We start from the raw sequence: 11,936 nt of genomic DNA, 5'->3' as shown, positions 1-11,936 counted from the left end.
AGACTAAAACAGCTGTTGAAGCCTTCTCTTGTCCAGAGATTCCATACCATTTTTGCCCAAACCTCCTTCACTTTCTGGCATAAAAATCACACACACACAAAAAAAGAGAGAATTATTATTAAAATGTAACAATGTAGCTGCAACAATGAAGCAATCCCTTCATTATGAAATCTCAGAGGGGTTCCTGAACATGTTGTGCTTCTGAACATGACTCATAGAGTCTGGGACTGCATCAGTTGCATGACAGAAAAGCTGAGGTCAAGGACACCATGTCAGCTCAGAGTTTCATCTAGAAACACTAGATTGCTCACCTTTTAATGCTCTGCAAGCACACACTGGCTGAAGCCCCCACCCCCTCTTATACAGGCTGTGCTGAGCACCCTGTGGAGTTTGCATAGGGTCTATCAAATTCCATTTTGAAACCATGTTCTTCTGCAGATACCGTTGCTTACTAGTGACTCCTTATTTTGGATTTCCATCAAAACACTTCAGAATTTCTGTGTGGCTAATCCAGCATCTGGGTTTTGGGGGTTTCTTTCTTTTCCTAAGAGTTGAACAAATAGGCCTTGTAGTCTGTTACAGAGCATGAAGAAGAGACATTTTCTGGTAAGCAAAGAAACTGAGACCAGGCTTTGGCATCATGGTAAATCTGCCCTGAGGTTTTCTAGTGTCACAAGAAAACATCTTTACTTTGTGCTGTTTGAAACTCTCACAATATTGAAGGCCCAATGTTGTACCTCTAGACTCGATGCCAGATCAGTCATTATCTGACCTTTCATAGCTGGAAAAACTTACTGGCTTAAATGCTGTCCCAGACTGATTCATCAGAAATATGACCTTGTGCACAACCCTGTACTGCTCCTTAACCCTCCAGGGCCCAGGTCTGGTATTAATGATCACACAGCTATCACCTCACCCTGTCTAGACAAGTAAAAGGTGTCATCTAAAGAATAACTAGCCTTTAATTAAGACATTTTGATCACCCTTAGTGTCTCATGCAGGCAAGGTCTGCCATGTTTAAAAGCATATTATGCTGTTAATTAAGATAAGTCACTTGATTTCTAGCAGTTGCTTTTCCCAAGGTAGAGAGACAACTCATTCTTGATCAGGAGAATTAGAAGGTAGTTCTCTGAAGGTGCTCACCTGTGTGGATTCATAGATATCTAATAGAGGATCTAGTCACACCACAGCTGATTACTGCGCTCACAGTTTGGGAAGGCAGCCATAGAATATCTCTGAGCAATTCCCTCAAATTTGATGGGCCTTCTTGTAAATGTAAAGGCAGAAGGATCAAATTAGGATGATCTAGACAGACTCTTTAAAAGCAATGAGGAGGAAGTCTGGAATCGTGGTGTAATGAAGGCCAACTTCCTTTTCTTCTAGAAAATAATAAATAAGCTAGGTTTATTTCAGGCCAATATAATAATGTGCAAAAGAATTACTAAAAATAAAGAACAATCCAGAAAACGTCACACGTCCTCCCAAGCTGGGGTTATCAGGCGGCATATTATATTCTGTTAGATGAGCTTACAGCATGCAAAAAAAGCCCTATCTGTGCTTTCAGGGATGCCGGTCCTCCTCCGGGCCTGGCACAGAAGCTGGAAGCACCAAGGTCATGGCCATGGCCACGGGGAGAGCTGCTGAATCGAGCTGAGCTGAGCCACCCCCGCAGGGTGGTCCCCTCCCCCTGCTTCAGAAGGGCCAAGCCACCCGCCCTGCCCCAGGCTAGGCTTTTGCAAACCAGCGAACGGCTAAATGGGAATTTCCACTGCCCGTAAAATGCGGGAATAGGTTCCCGGCCGGCCGCGGTGTGCCCAGCCTGTCCCCTCCCCGTCCCACCCCCACGGCTGCTCCTCAAGTAGCGGCGGGGCCGTGCTCCGCCAGTGGTCTCTCGCAGCGGGTGAGCCTCGAACCATGCTGAGAGAAGCCCTGCTGCTCCTGGCCTGGCTGGCCCCGCTACTGGCCTTCCCCACCGCCGCACCAGGTAACCCGGCACCGTCCCCGCGGGGTGGGTTGAGTGGCACGACCGCTCTGTGCGGCCTCGGGCAGCGCGCCTGAGGGGGGCACAGTGGGCCTGAGGCGGGACGGGGCGCCTGAGGCGGGACACCGCGCCTGAGGGGGGCACAGCGCGCCTGAGGCGGGACGGGGCGCCTGAGGCGGGACACCGCGCCTGAGGGGGGCACAGCGCGCCTGAGGCGGGCACGGGGCGCCTGAGGCGGGACACCGCGCCTGAGGGGGGCACAGCGCGCCTGAGGCGGGACGGGGCGCCTGAGGGGGGACAGTGCGCCTGCGGGGGACACCGCGCCTGAGGCTATCGGGGTGCCTTCGGGCGGGACAGCGTGCCTGAGGGGGACAGCGCACCTGACCGGGGCACCAAGCCTGCCGTTTGGGCAGGTGCAGGCTGGCGTGATCCCAGCGGCCCTGCTGGTGTGTGTGCCAGCAAGGGCGTACAGCCCATCCTGCGAGCTGGGGTTTGTTTGGGTAGAGCAGCTTTCCCCAGACAACTTATTGGGGGGGGGTGTGTGTGTGTATGTTTTTTCTAGGGGCCCTTCCCTGGCATGCCCATCGTCACGGGTTTGCTTGCAGGTTGTTGCCTGCTGTGCGTCATCTCCTCCTCAGTTGAGATAAATCTTGCAATAGTTGAATCCTTTTTCCTTTCTAAGACAAAATCTGCACAGGAGCTTTTCTTAGCACATGTACCAGGTGCTGAACACAGCTCTCAGTAAAGTCAGGCTAGACAGTGCTCTGAGCTACCTGATCTGGTGGAAGATGTCCCTGCTAGATGGCCTTTAAAGGTCCCTTCCAGCCCAAACCATTCCATGATAACACAGGTGCTGTGTGGAGACCCAAGATGCTGTTGAGAAGCAACGATTCAGCTAGTCTCATAACTGTTTGTGCCCGCAACTTCTAGAGATCGAAATAGCTCTTAGGGACTCACAGTTGAAGGCCTTTCAAGACAGTGGAGACTGCTGTTTGCTGTGGATGTTAAAGCTTTAGGCAAGTATTTCATGTCCTCTGCGTGTACAGGAGATACTTAATTATTTCTCATAATTATTTTCCTCAGATATTACAGCTTCTCACCTGGAGGGCACAACCACAGAAGTTACTGGTGAGTTTTTTTTCCCCACATAACAAACTACAAAATGAGTGGACACCCAGACCAGGAGCTCCTATTCAGCCATGCAGAGTTTTATAAGTTTATGTACGGCATTGCAGTCTGGCTCACATCTCAAGCTTCCTGCTATGAAAATCAACCCTAAAAATGGGGAAAACTGATTACTATAATGCTTTCCAGCATATGTCAGCCCCTAGGACATATATTTCAATGTGTTTGAATGGATATTGTTGACTGAAACTTCAGAACTGATTCTCACAGAAGAAAACAGACAACACCAGGTTGGGCAGGAGTGTTTATCTGCTTCAGGGTAGGAAGGCTCTTCAGAGGGATCTGGACAGCCTGGATTGATGGGCCAAGGCCAATTGTATGAGGTTCAACAGGGAGAAGTGCCAGGTCCTGCACTTGAGTTGCAACAACTCCATGCAACACTACAGGCTTGGGGAAGGGTGGGTGGAAAGCTGCCTGGGGGAAAAGGACCTGGGAGTGTTCATTGGCAGGTGGCTGAATGTGTGCCAGCAGTGTGACCAGGAAGGCCAAGCACCCTGGCTTGTATCCGAAACAATGTGGCCAGTAGGACAAGGGAACTGTACTTGCCCCTGTATTTGGCACTAGTGAGGCCACACCCTGAACACTGTGTTCAGTTTTGGGACCCTCACTACAAGGAAGACATTGAGTTGCTGGAGCATGTCCAAAGAAAGGCAAGGAAGCTGGTGAAGCATCTAGAGGACAAGACTTGTGAGAAGCAGGTGAGGGAACCGGGTTGTTCAGTGTGCAAAGAAGGAGGCTCAGGGGAGGTTTTATCACTTCTACAACTACCTGAAAGGAGGTTGTAATGAAGTAGGTGTCAGTCTCTTCTCCCAAGTAACAAGTGATAGGACAGGAGGAGACAGCCTCAAGATGCACTGGGGAGGTTTAGATTAGATATTAGGAAAAATTTCTGTCAGGGCTGTCAGGCATTGGAACAGGCTGCCCAGAGAAGTGGTTGAGTCACCATCTCCTGGAGGTATTTGAAAGAAAGACATGTAGATGTGCTTAGGGACATGGTTTAGTGGTGAACTTGGTGGTGGTAGGTTAATAGTTGGACTCTAATCTTAAAGGTCTTTCCCAACCTAATAAATTCTGTGATTCTATGATTCTAAAAATGTTCTTAAAAAAAAAAAAAGGATGCAGCTCTGTCTCTGAGCCCTCCTCGCTTTTAATCCAGGCTACTTGCATGCCTTCCATCACTGGCTAACAATTTTTAATGTATTTATCAACACTCATTTTGCACATCAATACGGACACACACAAAGGCTTCATGTCCTGCCAAAAATCAGACAGGAGTTCAGTAACAAAACAAGCACTGGAACACTTCTCCCTGATTCTGCACCAGGGCTCTAATAAATGGCAGTCTGCTCTGTAAAGCCAATAGAACAGGGGCCCTCAAACTACGGCCTGCAGGCTGGATACGGCCCCCCAGGGTCCTCAGCCCGGCCCCCAGTATTTACAGAACCCTCCTGCCGGGGGTTGGGGGTGGGGGGGTAAACCAAGCAGCCGCAGATTACTTCCTGCCACTTAATCCACGCGCCGGCCCCTGGTTTAAAAGGTTTGAGGACCCCTGCAATAAAAGTTGAAACAAATATTAATTACTGAAGTCAGCAGATAAAACTGTGACTGCAGAGAAGGAGCTGGATTGCTGAGGAAAGTGAAAATAATGCTATATGTCTTGGTTTCAGCTGGGATAGAGTTAATTTTCTTCTTAGTAGTTAGCAGAGCACTGTGTTTTGGCTGTGATGTCAGAATAATGTTGATAAGACACTGATGTCTTTAGTTTTTAGTTGTTGCTGGGTGATCTTTATACTGGATCAAGGACTTATCAGTTCCTTGGGCCCTGCCAGCGAGAGGGCTATGGGGGCACAGGAAATTGGGAGGGGACACAGCCAGGACAGGTGACCCAAGCTAGCCAAAGGGATATTCCATACCATATGATGTCATGCTAAGTATATAAAGTGGGGGAAGAAGAAGGAAGGGAGGGGGGACATCTGGCATTATGGTGTTTGTCTTCCTGAGTAACCGTTACATGTGACGGAGCCCGGCTTTCCTGGGGATGGCTGAACCTGCCTGCCCATGGGAATTGGTGAATGAATTCCCTGCTTTGCTTTGCTTGCGTGCACGGCTTTTGCTTTACCTATTAAATTGCTCTTATCTCAACCCTGGAGTTTTACATTCCTTTCTGATTCTCCTCTCCATCCCTCTGGGTGAGGGGGAGTGAGTGAGTGGCTGCGTGGTGCTTGTTGCCCCGCTGGGGTTAAAGCACGACACTATATCGTCATACATAATGAAATACAGTTTTACTTTTCTAATATATGGAGAAATATTCCAGGTACATTAGAGTCTGTATGTTAATTGTGGCCCCAAACGGAGTACCTGAAGCCAACAACCATTTTTCTTTTAAATGTTGGCCTTAATGTTTTTACAGTACTATGTTAGCATTTGTGAATAACTTCTGACAGAAGCCAGCTGGGCAGGACAGGCACGGATGCACAGAAATCTTGGTTCTGCAGCAACCTTGTTCTTTATGTCTAGATCTACCCAAGGAGTCTCTTGATGCCTTTTCCTTTCTAGACCCTGCTTGGGCTTCACTAGCTTTTATTTCACATTGAAATTGGCTCCATGTCTCAACCGCATCTCAAGAGGGTAGTGGGCAGCTCTCTGAATTTCTTCTTACACAGTGAAAGTAACATACTAGACGTGTTGAGTCTTGTTTTACTTTATGTCTTAAATTAGCTCAGATTAGTATCCAGTGTAGTTAAAAGGCTTTTAAAATGTCCAAGAGAAGCAATACAATATTCCAGAAACTGGATATGTAAGAGGTTTTATTACATATGGTTCGATCCTGCTGTGGTCTTTTCAGGATTGATTCATACAATATATGCTGTCGCTTAGTCTAAATCAAGAGACTCAGGTAATGTAAATCACACCACTTCCCAGAGGAATGCTGTCACAAGAAACTTAACTCTTTAAGAATATGTTCATAGGCAAAAATTCCCTTTGTTAATTTCATTTTGTTTAGTATTTGCTACACATGATAACTATGAAAGATCTGACAGATGCAATTAAGATGAAATCAGTTAGTAATTGTTTTTTCTAAAATGTTTCCAACAGTTTTTGAGTCTTTTTATTTGTCTCACCAGGTTTCACCCAGTCTTTTACTGAAGAAGAAATAACAAAGATACTTGGTGAGTTTGCACCTAAATTACTTATTTACTTTCCTAGAAACAAGGGATCCCATGGAAGCATGCTAATGCCTCCAAAATATTGCAGTTAGTGATACTAAAGGAAAAGAAAAGCACAGCTATGAAATGATGGATCTTGTTCTTTCCCTCTTTGGAAAAAGGACATAAAAATCTTCTATTTAGGAATAACAAATTTCCACTATCAAAAAAATAAGTTTTTGAATAAAAGACTTTTCTTCCAGTTTTCCAACATGTGGTTTTAATGAAAACTAGTTTTGTTTATCCTGCACTTCAGCTCTTCTGTAGAAGAAACAAGTACAGAATAAAAGGAGTAAGTCCATATCTGAGCAGTCCTAATTCTTCTCTGAAAATGCAGTAGTTAAATTTGTAACCAGTAACTTATTCATTAATAGCAATATGCATTTTTCTGGTAGTGCTGCTTCTACTTTTTTCCTAAGAAAATATGCTGTTACCCTCTGGTGGTTTGCTATAGGAAATATTACTTTTTCCTTTGGTTTAAGCTGCCTGTACTCTGCATATTTCATGCTGTCAGGAAATATGTTCTTTTAGAGACGACTTTGTTATGGTTCAGCTGTCCACCTGGACATTGCTCATTTTTCTTGAAATGAGCAATTTTTATAAAGATGTTCTCTAAATCTACACAGGAAAAGAAAAAGACCTTCCTGTAGCTGTGTCTGTTATGTATTATGTTCGTTGTCAATGACTACGTTAGAAATTGTGAGGACAAAATAAAGTATAAGGAAATATACAATAATACTTGCAAGCATTTCAAAATAATCCTTAGAACAATAGGGAGAAGTCTTTTTGTCAAGTCTGGGTCTCTTTCTTTCATACTTTGCTCTTCAACCAACACTGGCAAGTGCACAAGACTAGAAAGAAACTAATTTGTCTGCTTTGATTACCTTTCCTAAAAATCACTTCTCACAACAAAGACTCAGCTCGAAAGGCAGCAGGTGAATTAAGTGTCATCCTTTTTTTCTTCAAAACTCTTCTTAACCTTGATATTTGTTACCTCTACCTGATAATTGCTAGAAGTAAAAAAAAAAGGATTTTTTTTTTCTTTACTAATGGTCTAAGGAATAAATTAAAATTACTTTGAAGCATGTTAGTTCAGTTTTAAACTGTGGTATTAAAGAGTGAAGAATATATGCATCATTGAGTCCAGTGGTCCTAAAATAAGACATCGTTTCTATTTTAATTTTGTTTCCACATCATTCTGCCAGGGCTTTGCACTCCTGCCCTGAAGCCTCCCTTCTAGCTCAGCCCAGGGGAGCCCCCATAGCTTTATTTGTATGTTTCAGTATGTCCCAGGGCAGTTTTAGGGTTTTTTTAAATCCTTTGCATTGCTGTGCTGACACACTTCAGTTCCACCCTGCAGTAGTTGTTCCATTCTGGCTTTTGGTGTGATTGCAGGTTAATCTGAGATGGCATGTTAACACTGAAATGCCTCCTTAACAGATAGTTTAAAACATTTTGTAGGAAAAGGTAGCCTACATAAAAGAATAGCAGTAACTGACAGTTATTCCTGGCCATATGTATTTGCAATGTTGTTCTTTTTTTTGTCTAGCTGAACTCACCTTTCACTGGAATGGAGCTAAGCTCAGTGAATATCCTGCAGCTTAAATGTTTTCTTCGTGTTATGTTTTGGTTTTCACTGTGCTGCACAAGACCCTTTTGTTTTCGGAACACCCTGTTAACCACAGTCTGTGACTGATTCTTTAAAGCTCTTGGTTGATTATTCAAGCATTAGCTGCAACTCCAGCTTTTCTTTTTGCATTTTCCCCTTATTTGGATCAGTTCTCTGGCCGGGGCTCACAGTGTAGTGTCTCAGATAATTCAGTCATCACAACAGAAAGATGAGTATTTTCTGGTACAGAACAAGAAGGAGCAAATGTTTATTGCAGAGGTAACAGCTTGCACAAACTGGCATCTCTACTGCAATACCACTGATACTGGTGCAGTGGAGCATGTCTTAGATATCGTATTTTCCCAGTAGCCCAGATGTTCTTGTTCCTTTGGTACATAGACACAGCAGTTGGCCCCATGTACCTGAGGGTTTGCAGGTGTTGGAGAGCATCTAGTAGAGCATGACTGGTCTAAATATACTCTTATATTCATTGCTGCAGATGAAGTGACCACTGGTGGAAGCAGAGGCAGGAGAAGTGAGTACGGTAAGTTAGTCTTGCTACTTTTGAAGCATCTAACTCTTGTTACTGTGAGGTGTATCTTTGTGATTCCTGCATGAAAGGCTGTAGCTCCCATTGTATACAAGCAACACTTGTACACAGGGCCAAACATGCTGAGAAATCTGAGGGGTTTAGCTCCCACCAGCAATATTAGTTTTCAGTCTGCTCAGTAGCAAGTGAAATATTTATTACTCTTTCCTTGGTCGTATGGCTTTCAAGAGGGGTTGGGGTGATGGGGAGAAGAGGTGGGTGGATCAGGATCCTGTTGCCTTCCTCTTTCTCTTCTGCATTTGGCTTGAGTGCTTCTTCCACAGAATGAAACTAGAACCTTGGTGCTTTTCTCATGTGATGAGTTTTCTTCTAAAGCCTTTAGAAAATTTTGCCTTTTAAAACATGCCAATATTATTTTTTTTTAATAGTTGAACATGACTCTATCGCAGAGGAAGACTACTTGACTGGTATGTCCAGGGAGCTCCTTTGGCCTGCAAACGTCTTCAGCCAAGACCCTCACAGTTACCCTTTCTCACACATACCTTGGATTCCTACAGTGTATGATAGCCTGTAGAGAGAAAAAGGAAAATTTTGTGGTCACTGCCTGGATATTGGTTTCTTAGCCTGTTCCTTTGTGAATTATAGTAAGAGGCAGAAGGACTGGGGTTTTTATTCTTTATGGACTTTTTGCTCATCCTAAAAATATTAAAAATTTCATGTCTGTTCTAGTTTAGTCAGAAAATTTCTTGGAGGTCTCAGAGAGGAGGTAGTTATTTTTAGTATGCTGCATCATGCTGTTAAGTAGGAGAAATAGCTAAGTGTTTATCCATTTCCTTTCTGCATCTGTAAATAAAGTATGGAAATAAAATAAATGTTAGAACCCCAAAGCCCTCTGTAACAGTATCCAAATATCCTTCTCATTTGGCACGTTTTTCATTTTTGTCTGTTGTATTGCCACTATTTTACTAATTTTTATTGTTGTCGTAAACTCTTCAAGCCTGCAGCAGATAGAAGTTTTGTATATAAACCTAAGCAAAGGGAAAAAATATCTGTGAGTACTTATTTTAAGAAGGCAAAAATAGCACCATCCGTTTTATGTACGTAATAAACAGCCAGCTTTGCATGAAAAACTAACCAGTTACTGATATTGCTAGGAGGCGATGCAGGAAATTCAGCTAGCTTGCTACTTCCGCTTCCTCTGCCTAGTGCAGCCAACCCTACACTGCTCCACAGTGGCAATTTACAAAGAGTTTTGCTGAAAAGGATGTGAAATGTACATTTCCATAGAGTACTGATTTTTCTGTTTCTGTAGGTGAACCCAGCATCATCTCCCCTGAGCAGTATGTGCAGAAGAGAACATGTAAGAAGTTTCCACTCCAGTTTTATTTAGCTTATAAATAGTAGTGTTTCTGTCTTTATTACAGTGTGGAAAAAAAAATAATTTCAGGCACATTACAAAGAACTATAAGCATGAAAATGCTGGAGAGAGGGCTGCTGACTGTAGGGGCTTTTTTAAATCCACAGAGACGTCTTCACACTGAGGGAGCATCAAGCAGTAGGTTTTGCCTGAATAACTTGATAAAGAAATGCAGAAAGCATGTAACTCTTGGCTGAGGAAAACAGGGCAAGGATAGGTATTTTTGCTGTGGTATGAAACAATAATGCCTAATGAAGTAGTCCCATGGCTCATAATGAGTGTACCCAGATATTCTGGTAATATAAATAATAAGCAGTTGTCTTAGTATCACATATGGAAGCCTCCTGGCTGTGCTAGGATCCTGATCTAAATTCAGGACAAGGGAAACCATCCATAAACCATGAACAAGTAAGATGTGGGTTATCTCCAGAGAAGAAATGTACATTGCAAGGGATACAACCAATGCATAGCAATTCCAGCATTCCTGGTTTTACCATCATAGGACATTAAAGCTACATTGTCTTCTCTGCAACAGTGCAGTTGGAGAAGCGTCATGCCAGTGCCAGGTGGTCCATGCAGTTATGCCAGTTACTAATGCTGCCTGGCTTCTGGATCACTTTTTTCGGGTACCTCATACCCAGTTTGGAAGCAGAAAGCCTAGTGGACTTGTTATAATAGAGTGATCTGTTGCAAAGAACTGGCCTTACTGGTTTCTGGATTTTGCTTGTCTTTTGTTTTTTAACATCTTTTCCTTATGCCAGCAGTTGAGCACAGCATCAGTTTGAATGAAGGATCTGTGACTGGGGAGCCATGTGAGTATTCCTATCTGTTCCTTTTTTTTTTTTCTTTTTTAATTTTCTTTTCTTTTCTGGTCCTCTAAGTGAAAGTACTGCTCTTTTTCTTTTTTAACAGATGTTATCTGTTTTCTTCATGGTCTCTATCAGTTTGGAGATCCAGATCTTCATGATATAGAGACAATGCTCTGTTGCCTAATTAAAAAAAAACAAAACCACAAACTTTCTCCTACCACTAGAAGTTTATGAATTTGTGCGTGGATGAGGAAGGGCAGAAGTTGTTACCTCTAGTTTGTATTTGCATCCTGGCTCACTAGTGACTGGGCTGTCTGCCACATCTGATCAGACATGTCTAGATCTGGAGCTCTGGATCTAGATCTTAATTTTAAAAGTAGGGTTATGTCTGCTTCTGAAGGTGATTTGTTTGGATGGAAAGAAAAGCATAAGGTGTCTTTGGGTAGATTGAAATTATCTAGGATTGCTTGTTGCATGGCTGTTTTTTAAGGTAATAAACCCTTTTAGTTGAAAAGGCAGCCTGGGCTCTTCCAGAGCATCCTATTTTTATGCTTCCCCTTTGGAGTTTTCTTGTGACTACCCTGATCTGTACCAATCCCCCCTCTGGGATCACTATGTCCTGCCTGGCAGATGAAGGCATGGGGCTGTATTGTTATCTTCACTGTGTGTGTGTAAGGGGGTAACGTTCAGCAGTGTGACCCTTCTGATGTCTTGTTACAGAGGCATCCATCTACGGTGAGGATAACGGCGGAGAAAAGGATCAGCTTTGTAAGTGAATGCCTTTTGTAGGCATCTAAACTCAGATAACCGCATTTTAGCTGTACATCTTTTAAAGAACCGTTGTGAGATAGTAAGGAAAAGGGGATCACGAGCAGATGGATCAGTTCCTTAGTGTTATGTCATGCTGGGACAGTTGAGAGCCACCTCAGGATTTGATACCTCTTTTCTTCTCTTCCTGTATAGAAAGAGATGCACAGAGTGAAGAAACCTGGTCATCAGCTGGTGATTTCAGCTCCATCACAGGAACATTTGATTGCTAAAGTTACTAAATCCGTTTTGTAGGGTAGGAATTGTTTTGTAAAATTTGCTTTGAATCCTCTTTGTGTTTTGATGCTGTTAGAATCTGGATTACAATAAATCAGCATCAACGTTTGCCCTGCCCTGTTGTAGTGCCTTGAT

At 43.5% G+C, this 11,936-nt stretch overlaps 1 protein-coding gene across 1 annotated transcript; it reads left to right on the top strand.

The window, feature by feature from the left end:
* Positions 1–390: 390 nt before the first annotated feature.
* Positions 391–11,910, top strand: LOC308065594 (uncharacterized protein). The gene is made up of 8 exons (XM_080391679.1): positions 391–1,984; positions 3,065–3,109; positions 6,292–6,336; positions 8,481–8,525; positions 8,960–8,998; positions 9,844–9,891; positions 10,710–10,760; positions 11,721–11,910. Coding segments are annotated over exons 1-8 (345 nt in total). The 5' UTR covers positions 391–1,914; the 3' UTR covers positions 11,723–11,910.
* Positions 11,911–11,936: the final 26 nt, after the last annotated feature.

This window comes from Falco punctatus, assembly GCF_963210335.1.
Source record: "Falco punctatus genome assembly, chromosome: 6".
Lineage (NCBI taxonomy): Eukaryota > Metazoa > Chordata > Aves > Falconiformes > Falconidae > Falco > Falco punctatus.
This window is presented reverse-complemented; position numbering and strand designations above follow the sequence as displayed.

What these genes read in the sequence shown, in the direction of transcription:
- LOC308065594 (XM_080391679.1), top strand. Translation starts at nt 1,915, where the DNA reads ATGCTGAGAGAAGCCCTGCTGCTCCTGGCCTGGCTGGCCCCGCTACTG. An exon ending in CTTCCCCACCGCCGCACCAG is followed by an intron (nt 1,985 to 3,064) that starts GTAACCCGGCAC and finishes TATTTTCCTCAG; the next exon opens with ATATTACAGCTTCTCACCTG. An exon ending in GTATGTGCAGAAGAGAACAT is followed by an intron (nt 9,892 to 10,709) that starts GTAAGAAGTTTC and finishes TCCTTATGCCAG; the next exon opens with CAGTTGAGCACAGCATCAGT.